At 42.0% G+C, this 18,679-nt stretch overlaps 1 protein-coding gene across 2 annotated transcripts in view; it reads left to right on the forward strand.

The window, feature by feature from the left end:
* Window positions 1-17,822: 17,822 nt before the first annotated feature.
* The window catches only part of CHCHD3 (coiled-coil-helix-coiled-coil-helix domain containing 3), a 145,984-nt gene continuing 145,127 nt past the window's right edge, over window positions 17,823-18,679 (forward strand). For both annotated transcript variants that reach the window (XM_015861656.3, XM_015861752.3), the window contains exon 1: window positions 17,823-17,977. In XM_015861656.3, coding sequence (XP_015717142.2) covers window positions 17,897-17,977 — 81 coding nt within the window. In that variant the 5' untranslated portion in view covers window positions 17,823-17,896. The remainder of the gene's footprint in view (window positions 17,978-18,679) is intronic.

Below are 18,679 nucleotides of genomic sequence, written 5' to 3' on the forward strand. Positions count from 1 at the left end.
TGTAGATTCCCTGCTTATACAGTCTTATCAACCTGACCCTGGGGAAAATCAGTTCTTGTAATGTATCTTATTACATTTAAATATATGTACAGAACCTGATATAGTACAGAAGGAGTGGGGACGGAAGGCGACAAGGAAAAATGGGCAGGAAGGAGGAGAAAAAGAAAGGGGAATACATAATATTTCTTTTATACATGAAGGTAAGCCCTTCAGGTCTGTCCTACTTCACATTATAACTGAAGAACTTGGTCTGATGCTCCAAAGGAAGACACTGCAAACACCTCCTGTGTGCTTGTAGTGCAAGCACCACATGGGGACGTGTGTGCAAGTGTGAAATCCATGGCACATCTGTTACAGCCTCATCTGATTCTTAAGGCTTACAGAAGTGCTTGCAGTTCATACTTTAATACTTAATCCCTGACATGTTGGTTGGAATACAATATCTTAAAAGCAAACCCCAATTTCCTTATCAATCCTGTAAAAAACTGCATCATCATTATGCTTTTGTTGTTATAAAGACAGGTCCTTAAATAACAATGGAATGTGATGGATAATGTGATTTGATTTTCATGGAATCACAGAATCATTAAGGTTGGAAAAGACCATTGAGATCATCAGGTCCAAACCCAACTCATCCCCATTACACCCTCTGAACATGTCCCTCAGTGCTACATAAAAATAGATGCATCATAAAAGTGCAGTCATAAAATAGATGGAATTGCTGGTATGAGCTCTTGGGCTGTTTATTTTTTCTAGTTTTGTTTTGTTTGTTTGTTTAAAATCAGTGGATTATTTAAAAGTGGTCAATAAAACCCCTGGAGCTTTTAACAGCTGGAGCTATAGTCAGCTAGGTAAAGTTAGCACAGAACACTCGTGTCTCATGTTGTCCCATTTTCAGCTTTCCTTTTGTATCAGATGGGAAGCTTGTGAAGTTACCATAGCCAGCTGAGTCCATGTAAGCTTTCCTGTGGTCCAGAACCATACTGGAGTAGATTAGCATAGGTACAGGTGCTAAAGATCAGGGTATTGATGTGAAAACACAAGTTTATAATGAGAATTTGAGCATGTGATGAAAATGTATCACGCAGCTGCCTTTCAACCCTCTCTCACAGCTTTGCCTCTCTGTTTTGTTTTCCCTTCATAAGCCAACATTAGAGCAAAGGGATAGGAAAATCTAAAAGCTTTGCTTTGGCTTCCTTCCCTCCAACAGCAGAGGCAATGACAAACCTGAGGTGCTCCCAGCCCTCCTTGAAGGGCTGGATTGATGTCCCTGCCTCGTGGTTAGACCCAGCTGGGAGAAGGGGAATTAGGCCTTGTCTTTCAATTACTGCTGTTTTGCTTAGGGCCGCACACTGAAGCCTCCCAGCGGACAAGTCCTTCTTACTGCTTATAATCTCTGAATTGTATTTGAAAATAAAGCTTTTAATTAAAACTGGCATTTCTCAGCTTCCCACTGGCAGCCGACATCTGCCTGCAAAGAAATATCCTTTGTGACACTTGCAGTACAGAAACCCGGCGTTAAAAAGAGTAAACTAATTCCCCGCTCTCCTGCCTTCAGACGAGATGTGAAAGACAAGCTCCTCAACACTTGCAGCCATTAAAAATCCCATGGCATTTCACAGCAGCAAGGGGGTTAACCCCAGTGACCCGGCCAGATTCCAGCTCCACTATTCTCTATTTCAAATCCCCTCCTGCAGTTTCTTGCGTGACTCAATCCCCTTCCCACCCTGTGCTCTGTCGTTATGGGGAGCTGTTGGTGCAAAGAGTTCAGCAGTTGCTTGGATGGCACGGGGGCAACAGTGTTTTGTAGGTGGGTCATTTCCCATGCTCCCAAGAAATAGTACAAAGCAACCTAAAAACAAAGGGTTTTTGCAACCCTTTGACCTGAAAACAAACGTTGCATAAAATTTTGTGCCCAGGGCAAGATTTGGCAGAGTCTTCTGCAGCAGTCATGGATCATTTCAAGCCAGAGTCCTGGTATAACCTAAGCATTTCCATAAGGCTGTCTGCATTATCTTTCTTAATTAACATTCATGGATGTAGAGAGTCTTAACAGTACTTGCAAGGTTCTTTAAGGATATCAAATTCACAGTGATACAATCGAATCCTCTTATAACATCTTTTGAGTCAGATGGGAGCCTTTTTGTGTTTTAAGTGAGGATCTTGATATGTAAATTAATTTTATTACATCTCTTTCTCTAGGGGTCCTGAGGGCAAGGTTTTTCCTCTGTCTGCTCACAGTCATGTAGTCTGACGAGGGCTCTTGTCCTCCTCCCTACAGCAGGCAGCACTTCAGGTATTCTCTGCACTAAAAATGCCATGTGCAGCATAATCCTGGGGAGGGAAAGGTTGGAGATGGCAGATTGGAACGCCTTATTGGTAATATCTCTGATAGGCATGTTGGGGGGCTGTGTAGTGAGTTTTACAGCAAGTTTCATGAGGGCCTGGAATTCCATCTACCAACAAAACCTGATGTGTGGATTCAAGACAAGAAGATCAAAACCAAAATCTCTCCTTCTCCAGCACTGACAATCCCAGAGTTCCATGAAAATCAAGGCTTATGGGGAGCAGATGAGGGAACTGGGATTGCTCAGTCTGGAGTAAGAGGAGGCTCAGGGGAGACCTTATCCCTCTCTACAACTGCCTGAAAGTCAGCCTCTTCTCCCAAGTAATAGGAATAGGATGGAAGGGAATGGACTCAAGTTGCGCCAGAAGAGGTTCAGGTTGAATATTAGGAAAATTTTCTTCTCAGAAAGAATGGTTGGGCACTGGAACAGGCTGCCCAGGGAGGTGGTGGAGTCACCATCCCTGGAAGTACTCAAAAACCAGGAGATGTGGCACTGAGGGACATGGTTAGTGGGTATGGTGGGGGTGGACTGATGGTTGGACTTGATGATCTTAGTGTCTTTTTCTAACCTTAATGATTCCATGATAAGCAATGTCATGTCTTCCTAGTGTCTGCCTTGGGTCTCTTAACGTCGAAAAGCAGCATGCAGGAAAAAGTGATGTGAATTGATACTATCTCAGTAGAAGATCCAATACAGAAATCACATGAAATCTTGTAGGAAGACACTTGGGCATCTCTCAGACCTGCCAACCAAGTGGGCATATCTGCACAAACAGCCTGTTCTTCCATATTCAACAAAGTGTGGCCTATGGCCTTTTCTGTAACAATCTTGGCAAAAAGTTCTATTTGTCTGACTTGTGCATTTCCCAAAAGAACTTGAGTGAGAGAAGGAAGAATTATATTCTCTGGAGGCTCTTCAGGAAAATCATACCCTTAAAATGTTTTGAGTTCCCTGAACAGCAAATGTGATAGAAGTGGACATTTCCCCACGGGATGTGATGCTTTAGGCCTGAGCTGTCTTTCAGTGAGGGTCATTTCATTAATTCAGCCTCACTCTGCCACACTCAAGATTTTCTGCTTTCAGAACAGGGCTCTGTGCTTATTCTAGACAGCCATTAAGAGATAAGAAGAGTAATCCAAATTTGTATGAAGATCTGAACAGTCAGGACCCAAAAAATAAACGTACAATCAGCATTTCTACTAGAAATCAAAATATAACTCATGAAGTCTAAGTCTTTCCACACACTCAGCTGTCTGTGGAAGTAGAACCATTCACTTCTGAAAGTTCCCTGTGATTGACTGGCAGTGAAAATCAGACAGGAGTATTGTCCTTAGGCTGATTTGTGAGATAGAACATGAATGATTGAGTGAAAGTTGTCAAATAACTTGCTTGCAAGTGAGTACGAGCAAACAAGTCTCATATTTCTTCCCATCTTAAGTGCAGAAAGTCGCATCACACCAGAGAAAAGGAGTCATGTCTAGGAAAGCTTATTTTTTGTATAGTAATTCAAATTGCCTCATTGATGAGTCAATAATTAACATTAATTCGTAATTTTGGAACATTAGGCTTTCAAAATATTAATTGGACTAACAGATTCTCAGCTTTCACAATATTAATCTGCTAACAAATTATTGGCTCCATCCTTATTGTATATATATTTCTCTATGTATCCTTCTCCCTTTTTTTTCCACCCTCTTTTTCCATAACAATAGTTTGGAATGGCTTCATTCCCTTAGGGCTGAGATCTCATGAAGTTGATTCTGTTTTGCCCTGCAGCATAATTTCCAGCCCTGAGCTGGCTTTGAGCTCAGCCAGGTACGGCTCTGAGGGTGTCTTAAAGCATCTGTCTTTGACTTGGCTTTACTGGTAATATTGATCCTTCATCTTGCAGAGCAAAATTTTCTTTTACAGACAACAACGTCATTAAGAAAATATTCACCACGTTATTGTCCTTATTTTCCAAAGGGAATCAAACTCTCCTCTCTTCCATCTCAGCAGCACCCAGGGCTGAAGACATGCAGGAATTTCCCTGCCCCTGACAACGCTCTGTCCCTGAGAACAAAACCCCACGAAACATAAGTTGGCTGCCAATGTCATCTCCAACGTATCCATTGTTGACTTAATTAAAAAATCCTTTTAAGTGATGCACAGGGATCTTTTTTTTTTAAAGTATTCCTCATTTGTAATTATTATTTCGCTTGTGAATCTTCCACACTCCATTGGAAATGCCATATGGAAAACAAATTAGTTTGCTTCTGTGACTAATGTTTACTGCCACTTCTACTCTGAAGCTTTGGGCCAAGTTTTGAAATCATCAGACCTTTCTCTGGCAAAGCTGCTGGTGAGGTTGGTCTGTACAATTAAAGTCAGAATTTAAGTAGAAGCAGTGTTATAGGAAACAGCAGCATGCCTAACCCGGTCACCAAGAGCAATCAGGGTGTGTAATAGCAGGCAGGTCTTTATTTAAGCAGTTGCCTAGAAGTATTTTATATGCTAAATATGATAGGATTTAAATTGCATTGCTTTCTGTGGGAGAGGGATGATATGTCCTGGTTGCATCGTGTTGCTGATTATGAGGAGCTTCACACTCTCTTAGGACCTTCACAACCTTGCAAGTCATCTGTACTTTTCCTCAGCTCAGTCTCTCAACTTGGAATAATATCATACTCTAGTCCTGAAATATGATTTCCTTAATTATACTCTCGGATTGCACCTGTCACTCCTGTCTCATATATTTCCCCTTTCCTTTGCTGTTCCCTGATTCTCCAGGGCAACACTGAGTGCATTTCTTTCCTTGCAGTATTGCCCTTAATTTCACTGAGTGTAGGAGTTGCTCTTACAGAATAGTGACTCTCAGGGTTAGGCCCTTCTCCTTTTTGAAGTCTGGCCTTAAATTGGATTTTCTCTCACCTTCTGCTGTTTTCTCAGTGTACCCTGTACTGTTTCCCAGCAGTCAGTAGTACAAGAAATTCATTTATTGTCAAGGATTGGCCTTATACTGCACATATGTGCTCAGGCAAAAGTCATTGGCTCGCCTTCCAGGCATGTACTGAAGGTTATCAAAATAACTGTAAAGAATGGGATTTCACTTTTCCTTTCAAATGAACACTTGAGTTCTGTGGAATTGGAAGGGGCCAACTAGATATGAATGTGTGAAGCAGGCCAGAGTTTTTGTCTCCTCTGCTCTCGGTATTTAATGAAAGTTTTGATTAAAGTTTCTATGGCTGAGTCCTGCATGAGCAAATTCTGTTCTAACCACCATATGGAATTCCCATTGGTGAGAGCTTATGCGGAGGATGCCATGAGAATCTGTATTAAAAAGATAGCGATTGCTAACAGAGATCAGAAAGGAGGACTTGGCTCTGTTCAATAAAACACTTAGTCATCTGAAGATATGAGTACGAAGTACCGAAGGGTGTAGGAGTTGCTTAGGACTGAGGACTTCGGGGTTTGGACTGTTTGTATCATTATTATGTATTATTTATTAATAATAGTAAATCTAATCACTACTTGGAGGACAGGACAGTTGGCAACAGCAACTCTACTAGCCGAAACCACGAGTGTTTCAAAACACCATCTGTTGATGGTTACCTCTAAGCAATGAAAATAGAAACCAAACTTACACAGTGGTTGATGATGGAGTAATCCAGGACTCTGGCTGAGGACACACGGCTGGGCATAGACTTTATTATTTAAAGGGCAACTGCTTCATAGCGCTCCCATTTATTTCTGTGTGAATATCTTGGCTTCTTTTCCCCAACAGTCTTGTAAATTACCACATTTTTGTTGTATACAATCATTTATTACTAATCCTAAGTAGAAGTATGGGACAGAAACGTCCCTTTTCCATCAGCAGATGTGTCTCCCAATTATCACAGGCAACCACATCATATGGAGTGGAAAGTGTTCTGCTACTACTACCTGAGCAATCTTTGAAACCAAAGAAGATGCACACAGTTAAGGTTTCCATCCCAGAGCAAAGCCTAGTATTAAAAATATAGGGCACAACACATATCAGTTTAACGGAAAACCCTGTTCATGTCTCAAAGTAAAGCACTTGAAAATTAGGGAATGACAGATTGATTGTTGCCATGGAGAAGTCCTTGAGAACATTAATCACTGCCTTGAGAGCTAGGATTGAATAGTACATAGAAAAAGAAAGCATGTGGCCACACACGGAACCACAATGTGAAAGCAAAATATCACATAGCTGCTCATTAGAGGAGTACCATTATCCTGTACGCTGAAGGTAGGTGTCCTGTGAAAAGGAACAGTATGGGATCACGTAATTAACATTCTACATCATGCATATGCACGGCGAATGTTCAGAGAGCTTGCTGGCATCTCTGAACATTTGAGCGCTTGACTATGAAAGCTCGGTTCTTTTAAGCAGTTGTGATTGAATGGAAAGTCTGCATTCATTTCTCCTAGAAAAGATGTGCACTGACAGAAGATTTGTGCTAGTTCATACCGCTTCATTTCAGCCCAAGGGTCCCCATTTACAGTGGAAGGAGGGCAATGTTCAGACTACAGAAAGCTGAAGATTTAGGTAATATCTTCACTGCAAGGCAGGTAAGCAACTTGTGGGGCTCTGGTTCTGCTCCCCTTGGCATTTTGAGTAGGAAACCTTGTGGAGCACACAATGGAGCCGGGGACAAAAGTGGAGCAGGGCTGGGATGAAGATGTGCACCAGCCTGGATGAACAGGATGCTCCACAGGGCATCTTCCCACAGTGAAAACACCAAGGTCCTCTGACAAAAGCATGCAATGTGATCTTGAGCAAGACACTCTTTGGCTCTGCAGCTCAGCTTTTCTATCTGTGAAATAGGGGTAATCTTAACCTTCCAAATGTCTTTGTGAGTAATGGGTAGGAAGATCTTAAAGCTCAGTATGTTATACAGATGCAGTTATAAGGTAATTCAGGATTTTTCAAAATAGCAATCTACATTTTAGATGCCCATTTTTGTTTCTCTCTCCCTGCTTTGTTCCTTATTTACCATTTTAATTGATTAAAAAAAAATCTTACTCTTTCACTGTTCTTTTATGTGAGCACTGGCTGCCCTTTACTCACCAGTCATGTTTAATAATCCCAATTATTATTTACCTGTTATTTACAAACTGCCTAATCAAACAGATTAACAAGCAAGACTCAAAACAAGACAAAAGATCCTGTGGTAGTCGCTTACTGAGTAAATAATCTGCTTGGGTCATGTATAATTAATCAATCTGCAGTTTCACAGAGGATTCAACCATTCCCGTCCATCCTGGCAAACAATACGGTGTTTTACGTTTTGTTGTGGTTGTCTCTGCTGCAAAAAACTTAGCAGAATGACTCTTTGGAGGAGGTAGAGAAATGTCAGCACAAACTGGAGTCTACCGGGGTGTATGAGCGAAAGGGACAATGTGTGACCACTGTTCCCTCTGCTAGATTGAGTCAATCTCAGTGATGGACCAGACTTATTGTACTGATAACTGCCCATACTGGATGCTCTGGCCTCTGTCAGAAGGAATAATGCTGACAGAAATTGGTGTGACAGGTTGCTTTGAGGCATGTGAGCCTCAGCCAGCTTGCATTTCTGAAAGTCACACTTTCAGCACAGGCTGAGGGGCTTAACAATGGCAATATCAGGGTATGGTTTCCTGACTTACACTCTCTTGTTTGCATAGGATGACCCCACACAGATCTGAGTAGATACCTCACTTTCCAAAGCAGTGTGAGAGTTTGTTCCTTGTCTTAGTCTTCCATATGCCTGCTATAGGCGAATAAGTTGATAGAGAAATCCTAGCAGACACAGGCATAGTTTTTTATTTCCAAGTCATTAGATCACCTGCTTTGACCTGAGCCATTCACAGATGCCATTCATTCGGTTTCAACCACTAACAAATAACTTCTGCCTTTATGATGAAGAACCTGTGGTGGATGCTCAGGTAGGGGCCAGAAGGTTTACCCCCTCCTGTGGGATAGTCTCAGTTCCTTGTAGATCTGTTCTGCAAAATGCATGGCTCTTCTTTTAACATCCACCTGCTATTATACTCTATTCTCTTGGATTGAAAAGCTTCAATATTTTCTCTTTGTGAAAGTGCTTAAGCACTACAATCAAATTACCCATCAATCTTCATGTCAAGACAAAAACATCAAACTCTCTGATTCATTTTCAAGCTTTGTTTTAACTTTTTAATTGTTTCCTGGACTCTCATCTGTACTGCCTCTAATTCTAGAATACTTCTAAATTCAGGGGGCAGAATGCCATTATTTGTGTTACTCATGTTAAATGCAGAGGTAAATTCACTTCCTTGCATTAGTTACACTACTCACGAATTGCTTAATCTCTTGTTAATTATTATGGCATTTCACTAACTTAGCTGACAGTCTCTTTGAAGATTTACTACTGGAAAAGTAAACAGTGTAAATGCAATACCCTGGATGGCAAATAGAGGACTTTTCCCCATTGATTCCCATGGACTATGTCTTGTTTAAAGCTACTGTAATGAGATAAAGGGAATGCAGGTACTTTTCAATTAAATAAAAATGATCACCCTGGGGGAAATTCTTCAAGACGATTGTGTGAAGAAACAATCTAATGCTACTCCATTTTCTTTTTGGATATGTGAAATTAAGATCGCTTGAAGAACAAAATATATCCAGCTTCAGGCAATTTCTACCTAAGTGATGTTGATCCTTTTTCCTCCAGTATCACTCAGGGTATTAGATTTAAGCAAAGATTTACTTTTCTCCCAAATATTAACTATAAGACCAAGGTTAGTTCACTTGGGATGAGTTTCCCTATGGAAAAGACCATATGAAGAGTTTCAGTGAAGTTAGTATTCAGGACTGCTGAGTATTGCTTTTTTTCTTGGACACCAAGCTACTAATAATGACCTTCCATTTTGGAACAGTTCTGCATGCATCTTATGTCTCATACTTTACATATGAGACTGTTATTTCAGACTATGTCAAACAATATAATAGGCATGCTGAATAAGCTTTTAAAAAGGAAGAAACAATCCTTTTAGTAGCTGTGTTGATGATGTTCCAACACATGATGACTCCTCTGATGCTTGCTGAAGGGACTGGGGATCACGGAATCATAGAATGACTTGGGTTGGAAGAGACCTCAAAGATCACTTGGTTCCAGCCTATCTACCATGGCCAGGGTGGCCAACTACTAAATCAAGGCACTAAATCGGGTCATCCAGGGCCCCATCCAACCGGGCTTAGAATATGCATGGGGAATGCACGGCTGTTCATGTTAAGGTTTTGGGCTAAGGCTGAGTTCTTCAGCAGTGGAAAGTTTACGCATCACTTGGGGTGCTTGGAGAAGCAGACTCCAGGTCCTCATGGAGAGTCTGTCCCCTCAGTCTGTAGTGTTGTGCGTCTCTGCAAAGCTCACCACAATCATCCTCTCGTTGCTACTTGCTCACTCTGCCCACTGTGCAGGCCTGTTCTGTGACTAGGTACCTTTCTTGGTGGTGAGGAAGCATGAATATTAAGCAGAAGTATCAGACAACTGTTTTCCAGAGAGGAATTGTACATTTCAGCCTCAAAAAGTTGAAGTAGTAAAGGAAGCATCTAATGATACGATGGAAGAAGCAGCGAATATTAACTGAGATTACTTCAAATCTCTCTCTCTTCAGGCAGAGCAGAAAGAATAGATAATGATCAAAAAACTGCTTCTGAAAATGCAGCTCCCAGCCCTTGTGACTGAAGCCCCAGTGGAGCGAGGCCACAGAGACTATCAATGCTGAGTCCTCGAGCCCTTGATGCTCTCTGCAGGAGGCACTTGAATGTGTCTAAGATGATGCTACAGCCCAGCCAAGTTTTCTGATGAATAACTCCATAGGGGGCAGAGGCCTGTTGAAGGTCATGAAACGTTTCTGCTGACATTGATGTTAAATACTAAATCCTTCTGCTTTTGTACCAAAGCAGCTTGAACCCAGCTCTGTGCTGCAGTCCCAGCCACTTGTCTGTTTATGAAGGCAAGTGCAATGAAGCTGGCACAGAAGACCACCTCTGACAGCCAAACCCCCTCTTCGGCAATCACCTGGATCCATGAATCTCTTTGTGACATCCAGTACAATCCAGTTATAAACTTCCTCTACTAAGAAATTATTTTCTATAGTCCCTTAGACCTTCCTGTGTATTAAAGGAAAAACAACAATCCAAAAGATGAAAACAAAAAGCTTTGCTCTTTGTCCTGCACTGCCAGAAGCATCTTAATTTATTAATATATATGTATATGTATAGGAGATAAAACTGAATTATCATTCTTTGTTTTCTACAAGGCTTTTAGAAATTGAAGTGAGGCTTCAGTTTCTGTGCCAGACTTGAAGACCATTCTGGATGTCCAAATATGTTTGTTTCTTCCAACTATTTTCACTGTTCTAATTCTCTGTCCTGCAGACCTTGTCACATTGATAACGTAGCCTACAAATGTGGAGTAAATGTGATTTTTACCATCAGTTGAAGCCCATAGGCTTTGTGCTGACCCAGCACTGCAGCATCTCAGGATAGGTCTAAGCTTGCTGTGAGCTAAGCTGGGTGTCCTCATGATCACAAATGTCCCATGCCCACGGGACACAAGGATGAGCTCAGTGGCCAAGGGCTGGGAAATGGGGCAGCTCTGACACTGGGTAGTTCTGCCCTTGAAGGCCAGGGGAAGGGGGCAGGAGGTGGGAGAGGATGATGAAGATGGCTTTGGGGACCCAAGAATGAGGAGGTAGAAACCTCACCACTGGCATCACAGTCTTTCCAAGGAAGGCCTCAGGGTGGAGATGACTTGTAAGCCTGTCCCTGACTTGGCTCAAGGGAGACTGAACCTGTCAGCCCTGGAATGCAGAGGGATGTTGGCAGGATGAGCATCATGCCAAAGATAAAGGGAATGGAGTAAAAAGGCATTTCTGTATAACAGTTCAAACCGCATTATTGATGAGTCTTCAAAAAATATTTACTTGTTTGCACTACTATAATGTTACAGTATTATCTGGTCTAACAAATTCGTTGTTCTACTTCATAGCATACATTTCAGTGCAACAATGTTCTGAGCTTCTCACACCACAGAGAGATGCTGAGGCTTTTCTTTGTAAGTGTCTTCACATATAGTATCACGGATGCAGGGCATTGTGCCAAATACCTGAGCTGTCTGAAGGAGTTAAGCCTGATTTCATCAGTGCAAACATGTGCTTGGCTGTTAGACCTCTTACATTAGGCATGTATTCGTTCCCTAGGAAAACAGTTGCATCGCGTTGTTATCTCTAAACGTAGTTCGAGAATAGGTGCCTTAATTAAGATGCTCATTTGAGTTTAAGGGGACCAACCTCTAGAGGGAGATATCAGCTGTGGTAGGGCCACGACCTGTGCTGTTTGTGATCATACACTCAACTGCAGAGCTCATTTACCAGCGCTCTTCTGGGCAGTACTGCAGACACCTCACGCTTGGCCAGCCGAGTAATTCTGTTGCCTAAAAGCAGCAGGAGATTGTTGTCACAAACTGGATGAACCACCCCAAGAGACAGACCACAAGCTTTGTACTGTGCCTCTTTTGAAATAGTTTGAGAAACCTATTTGTACGAGATACACCAGACACTCTGAAATGTTTTCAGATGCTCTCCAATTGGAAAATGTGCTCTATGAAACTCAAAATATTACCTAGAATAGAAGTGCTTTCATCTGACTCATCTGACCAGACACAGAGGAATGCATGAATGCACACAGTGCAACCTGAAAGCAAACCGTAGCTTAAGAAATATACTGTCAGAGTGTGAATTCAGCTCCCTGTACAATGTACTTGGCTGTGCCTGGACCGCAGATGTTTCCTTGTAACAAAAGTTCTTATGATCAGTTCTGCAAATGATAGTTTGATTTTTTCCCCTCTGGTGTTAGTTTCCCTTTATAAGTACACCTGTGGTATGCTAATAGGGGAAGAAAGGGAAGTATTCTTAGCTCATTCCTTGTATCTGCCCCTGCTCTTGCGCCTTGTGTAAATTGCAACTCAGGAACTCCTGAAGTGGCACAGGTGAAGGAAGGGTGAGGGCACCATATACACCTCTGGTACCTTTGAAAACTAAATTTAATTGCTTACTCAGGAGCACTCTTTACTTGCAGAAATGCTTTCAGATGGAACCCCAGTTGGATCTGCTTCCTGTTCAACCGTTCTTCCTCACTTCTATTTGGGACTTCACCAATTACTTTTGCTGTATCAATGCCTGGCACCACAACACTTCAGGTGTTCATTTCACACATAAGTGTATACAGAAAGCCATGTAAATATTATTTACCTGACATGGTGTTTTTGTGCTTGCAGGCCTTATAGCAGCGCTCGGAAGTTTCAGATTTTCTCATACCATCATTGCTTGGAATTGATGCTTCTTTTTCATCCATTCAGTCAGTAAGGAAGGCCGAGCTCATCATCTGAACAGGCAAGCAAGATAAGACAGGTTTGGGAAAGAATTTTTATTGTTCCAAAGATTTCGTATTCAGATATTATAGACTTGAATAAATTCTAATTGTGTTTCTAACTCTACATTTAATAAATGGACCGTGGAGAAGGAAAAAAAAAAAAGAGCTGTGAGCAGTGGGAGGAAAAACAGGAAATGAGACCATGAATCAAATCTGGTCTTGGAAATGACAGGCTGGCTACAACTTCTGCAGCTCACTTGCTACTGATGTGAACCACATTAGTCAGATAAAAGTATATCAACATAAATAATCACACATTAATATGACATAATATTAATATAGTAAGCTTGGAAGCCCACAGACAAATCCGAGGGTCCTGAACTGCACAATATGCATTAACTAAACAAGCTTTGCAACAGCTTAATGTGGATAGTGCTGCAAGACATGGAAACCAGGCTGCCCTCTGTGGAAAGTACAGAGATCTCTGGGGTGATTTGTGTATAATCATAATCCAGTATACAGTGGCTTAGTAGCCAACGGGTAGTTAAGAACAATACAATAGCCCAGGCACTCTAGAAGTGATCTTGAGGAAGCAGTGGTATTCTGCAGCTGGCACTCATCACGTGGAGGTCTCAGACACCTACTAGAAATCCAGTCTCATGCCTGCAACGAGTATGATGAGTAGAATTTGACTTTTTTTTTTGCTCAGAATAAATAATAAGAAGCAGCTATTATTTATTGATAAGGTTGTTAACTTGCATTGCACAGGAAAACAAACCTTATGGAAGTGGTTCTTCCTGTCATACCAACTGGTAACTATTGCAGATAGGGTGCTACTGAGCATGTGGTTAAATGTCCCTGTCTTAAACTAATGAGAGTAAAACACTGTGAAAAATGAAACAATGATTGCAGCATCGATTCTAAGTCAGGCCATGGACATTCAGTCTCTGGAAGAGCTGAACTAGAGCTGAAAGGGAATGTATTCTGCCCTCTATATAACTCTATAAGTTCTTAAATATGTATGAAAAACTCATTTAGAAGAATTTGATGGTTTAGCTTAACGCGTCCTTCAGCTGTAACAGGTACCAAAAGTTGTGCCAATAATACCAAGGAAGGCAGGATCTGATACACCAGGAATGCACTGATGATAACATTATTTACAGATGAAATTTCACCTTAGAGCAGAAAGCACTGTGGGATGTTGTATCCAACAGGAAACCTGGAGATCTCGCAGACTTTGCTATTCTGGCCATTGCTGACAGGAGGAACCTAGGAACCATCAAAGTCCTTTTTTAGGCTGAAAGTTTCTAAGGACTAGATTACCAACAAGGGACAACCACTTTGAGTCATACAGTACAACACACTCACCATGGCAGGGACTGACCAGGATGACCCTCTGCAGAATAAAAACTCACAGCATGTGTGCAATGAGCCTTTATATGTCATCTCACCTATCAAGTGTTTTCGTGGCATTTTATAAGCCATGAGACAACAGTCTGAAATTTAATACTGACATATGCCTGGGTTCATTGGGATTTATTTGTTAGTGAATGTCTGGCAACATTGTTCTTCACTATTCTATGGCTTCACTTTATAGCTAACATTTTGAGTATTAAGTGGTATGATAACTATTTCTACCACAAAGGAATATGTTCAGGAAAGAACAAATCCAGACTGGACAAGAGCACCGCTTTTTAATGAAGTATCAGTTATTATCTGTGCATAGAAATGTGTGGAGTATGTGGAAAAGAGCACAGCACCATGAGAAGTCAATGTTTTTAATCTAGTAAAATACTGCTTGTTTTTCAGCTGTGCGATGAAATATTTGAAGCCTACCAGTTCGAGATGGATTTTCAGCTTACACAATTCATAAATACTTTCAGATCAAACAAGAATCAGCAGCAGTTAATGAGCTTGTATCGATTGCTATATTTTTATGTGTCACTTTGCTCTTGCTTTATCTTTTCTTCTTAGTAGAAAAGTATTCTCCAGTAAGCACTAAAGAGAACTGATACGAAAGACCAATGTTCTACTTTGGCGCTGACCTACTGAATGACCTTGGTCATGTCACTTAATCATATATACCTCAGAAAAGTTTTCCTATGACTGAAGATTGGGATGCAGTCATTTGAGGTAACACACACATCAAAATAGGCCTGACTTAGCTGCATAGAACTCCTGTAGATGGATTAACACTGCTGAGTGGTAAAAGAAATTATTCTACGCTGAGCTCCTTTTTGATGTTTTACTTATGTCTGCAGCTTGCACTAGTTAGTCTAAACTAGGTTGTTGTTTTTTTCTATGCCACGATGCAGCCAAATCTATATACCACATTGCTAAATACTAGTCTTAAAATATGCATGCTACTTTTGAGAACATGTAAACCTTTTGAAGTTATACACAGAGCAACTTCTCCTTCTATTTGCAGATCACTTGTGAGAGTTGCAAAATAAACATGAGTGTATTTGGCAGTTGTCAATGAACGTTTTTTTTGTCTGCAAATGCAAAGTAGATTTTTCTACCACTGATTTGTAATAGTTTTCATCTAGCAATGTCCTTGAAAGAGCTCTCAGACATGTTTAACAGTCCACCAGAAAAGCTTTTGACATATAGATCGCTCTGGCCTGCAGCAAACAGTCTTTCATTTCCACCTATTATGGGGGAGCCATAAATTCTGGGGTACCTCAGTCCTGATTTTTCTACAGTGACTGAACCTTATGGACACATTAAAATGACCCAAAGCAATTTGGGGTTGTAATTTCTGACCATTTGTTCTTTAAGAATGATCTCTCCCCTTGCCCACGATCTATGCATATATTTCAGTGTTCTGTAATTCCAAGTCATTCAAAGCAAACATAAAAACCCACAGTAGGAAATAGCTGTTGTTAAAACCTTAATTCCTAAATATAAATCTTTCTTCTCAGTGAGACACGAGTATTTTCTCAGAACTCTCCAAGCAGAGGAGAGGACAAATATATTAGAAAACATATATTCAGGACTGGAGAAGGCATTCCCACTACAGTTCCATAGCTAACTGAATAAATACAATTTGACCCTGATGCAGAAAAAAAAACAAGTATACTCTCAGTTTGTTGGTGCTCACAAAGTGCCAAGCCAAATAGATACACACTCCATTTATTCCCTTAGAAGTTTACAGCTACATGAGTGTTGAATTTCTAATATTCACCCCTCATAAGAACTAGTTTAACATTTATAAAAACAGGCATCAACATTACGTCACATACATCAAGGGAACAGCTCATCTGTCCTTGATATATTTTCAAGCTATTTTTATTTGGTAGTAAAGTGGCTATTGGCCAATGCTTCAGCAATATCTTAAGCCCCGAGGAAGGCAGATACTGCTGAAATGCCCGCTGACAAGCACTTTAAATCCAAATAAAAATTGCTTGAAAATATATTGAGAACATGTGATCAGTGCTGTTGATACAACCAACATGATGTTTATATCTACTCAGAGAAATGAAATGAGTCAGTTGACACAGGCTGCAGTAATCCATTGTGATCAGCAGCAAACACACTGGGACAGATGTCTTGCAAGGGAGTGGAAGGAATCAGTGTCACTCAGTCAAATAGGACTGCCTTCCTCAAGCCAGGAAGTGGACTTGGAAGGGGGGCCAAAAAATCTTCTGTATCAGCTTCAACTTACTATAGTAAACCTGCTTTATCAGAGGCTTGGACTTGATGACTCTCACTGGTCCTTTCCAACCTGTACAAATATGTGATTCTGTGACAAAAAGACTTTGCAAATTGTTATGGTTATTATTATTCTTCACCGGTGCAAAGCAGAGGTATAGACCTGTCGGTGTGTCCAGTGGAAGGCCATAAAAATGATCCAAGGGATGGAACACCTTCCTTTTGAGGATAGGCTGAGCAAGTTGGGGTTGTTCAGCCTGGAGAAGAGGAGGCTCCTGGGAGACTTGAGAGCAGCATTTCAGGACCTAAAGAAGGGGTATAAGAAAGAAGGGGACAGACTCTTCAGTAGGGTCTGTTATGACAGGATAAAGGGAAAAGGTTTCAATCTAAAAGAGAAGAGATTTTACAGTAATAGTGGTGAGGCACCAGTTGCCCAGAGAGGTCCCATCCCTGGAGACACTCAAGGTCAGGCTGGATGTGGCTCTGAGCAACATGATGGAGCTGTAGGTGCCCCTGTTCATTGCAAGGAGTTGGAGCAGATGACCTTTAAATTTCCCTTCCAACTGAAATGATTCTAGCATTCTGTGATATATACTTACTATGTAAATGCCTTTCTCGCCTCACATTTACGACAGAGAAATTCAGAGATGCTTCTGACGTTGGTGGCATCCAAAATGCAATATGTTTTCTGAGGTTTATACACTAGAAAACATCTCATTCTCCTCTCAGGCCTCTCCCCAGCACAAATCTCTTTAGTTCTCTATATCTGGCAATCCAGGCAGGCTACCAGCCCCATCCTACCTACAGAACAGATGTTACCTGCAGAGCAGCCAAGTGAACTTTTTATTTTAGGCTGAAGAGAAAATATATTCTGTGTTATTAACATTATTCAGCTCTTGGAACGAAGATTATACATCCAAAGGGGGGGTAATGGTAATTAAAGAAAGGAGTTAATGGCCCAAGGGGGTTAATGGTAATTTTATAACGTTATAAAAATGGATTGAGGTGCTAATTTGAACTAAATGACCTTCAAAGGTCCCTCTTCCAACTCATTCTATGATCAGCCTGTGGGTTCCAGCACAGCTCCGAGGGACACTTTGCACAGGGGCTTGTCTTGAGGTACTATTAACTATTACATCTTTGGGATGACCCAGGCTGAGGGAAGAACTACATTACCCAGCGGGCCATGCGCGTGAACACCGCGCTCCACCCCCCCCTCCTCTCAGCGCTAAGGATTCTGGGAGTTGTAGTCTGCCCCCCCCCCCCCCCCAACCTCGGGAAGTTTGAACTGAAAAAGTTTCCCCAGCTTTTCCGGGTGTGCGCGGTTTCCATGTCTACGGCCCCGCAGCCAATAGAAAAAAGGTTTCTAGGCGAGGAAGGCGGGGTTAAGCGAAAGGCGGCCCAATGAGAGGCGGCGTTGTTGTGAGGCGAGCTGGCAGCGGGCGCGGAGAGTCTCCTTGGGGCTGTCCCTGGCTGCGGCCTGTAGCGCCGGGTGAAGATGGGCGGCAGCGGCAGCACAAGGAGAGTCACCTTCGAGGCGGATGAGAATGAGAACATCACGGTGGTGAAGGGTGTGAGGGTGAGAGCGGGGCTCCACCGGGCCTGGGGGGTCTGTAACGGGACACATTCTAATCTGAGGGACACGTGGGGCCTGGCTAACCCAGAGTCTATCTCGTATTTCTCCCTATTTTGTGCCATTATGCTGCCGGTGTCTGTCTCTTGTTCTCTTTTCTTGTTGAGTTTTGCCCGTTTTTTCCCCTCACTCGTTATTATCCTCAGGATAATCGCTTTCTTCTTTGGCACGAAGCTTCCTGTCACAGTGCAGCTGGTCTCCAAGGGCAGAGCTAACGCTGTGCTAAGAGAGATGTGTTGACTGGAAGAACTTGTTCTCTGCCTCCTCTGATCTCCACGTCTCAGAGCTGCTCATGTTACTCCATCTGGGGTACTATGTCCAGGTGTGGAGCCCTCAGTACAAAAAAGACATGGAGATTTTGGAAAGGGTCCAGAGGAGGGCCACAAAGATGATCAGGGGGCTGGAGCACCTCCCCTATGAGGACAGGCTGAGGGAGTTGGGTTTGTTCAGCCTGGAGAAGAGAAGGTTGCGGGGTGACCTCATTGCAGCCTTTCAATACCTGAAGGGAACTTACTCCCAGGAGGGGAGTAAACTCTTCAAAAGTGCTGACAATAGCAGGACACGGGGAAATGGTTTTAAGTTAAAAGAGGGAAGATTTAGGTTGGATGTTAGGGGGAAGTTCTTTACTAGGAGAGTGGTTAGGTCCTG

This window comes from Coturnix japonica, chromosome 1 (genome assembly GCF_054131305.1).
Source record: "Coturnix japonica strain WE chromosome 1, WE-NBRP24, whole genome shotgun sequence".
In the NCBI taxonomy this organism is placed as follows: domain Eukaryota; kingdom Metazoa; phylum Chordata; class Aves; order Galliformes; family Phasianidae; genus Coturnix; species Coturnix japonica.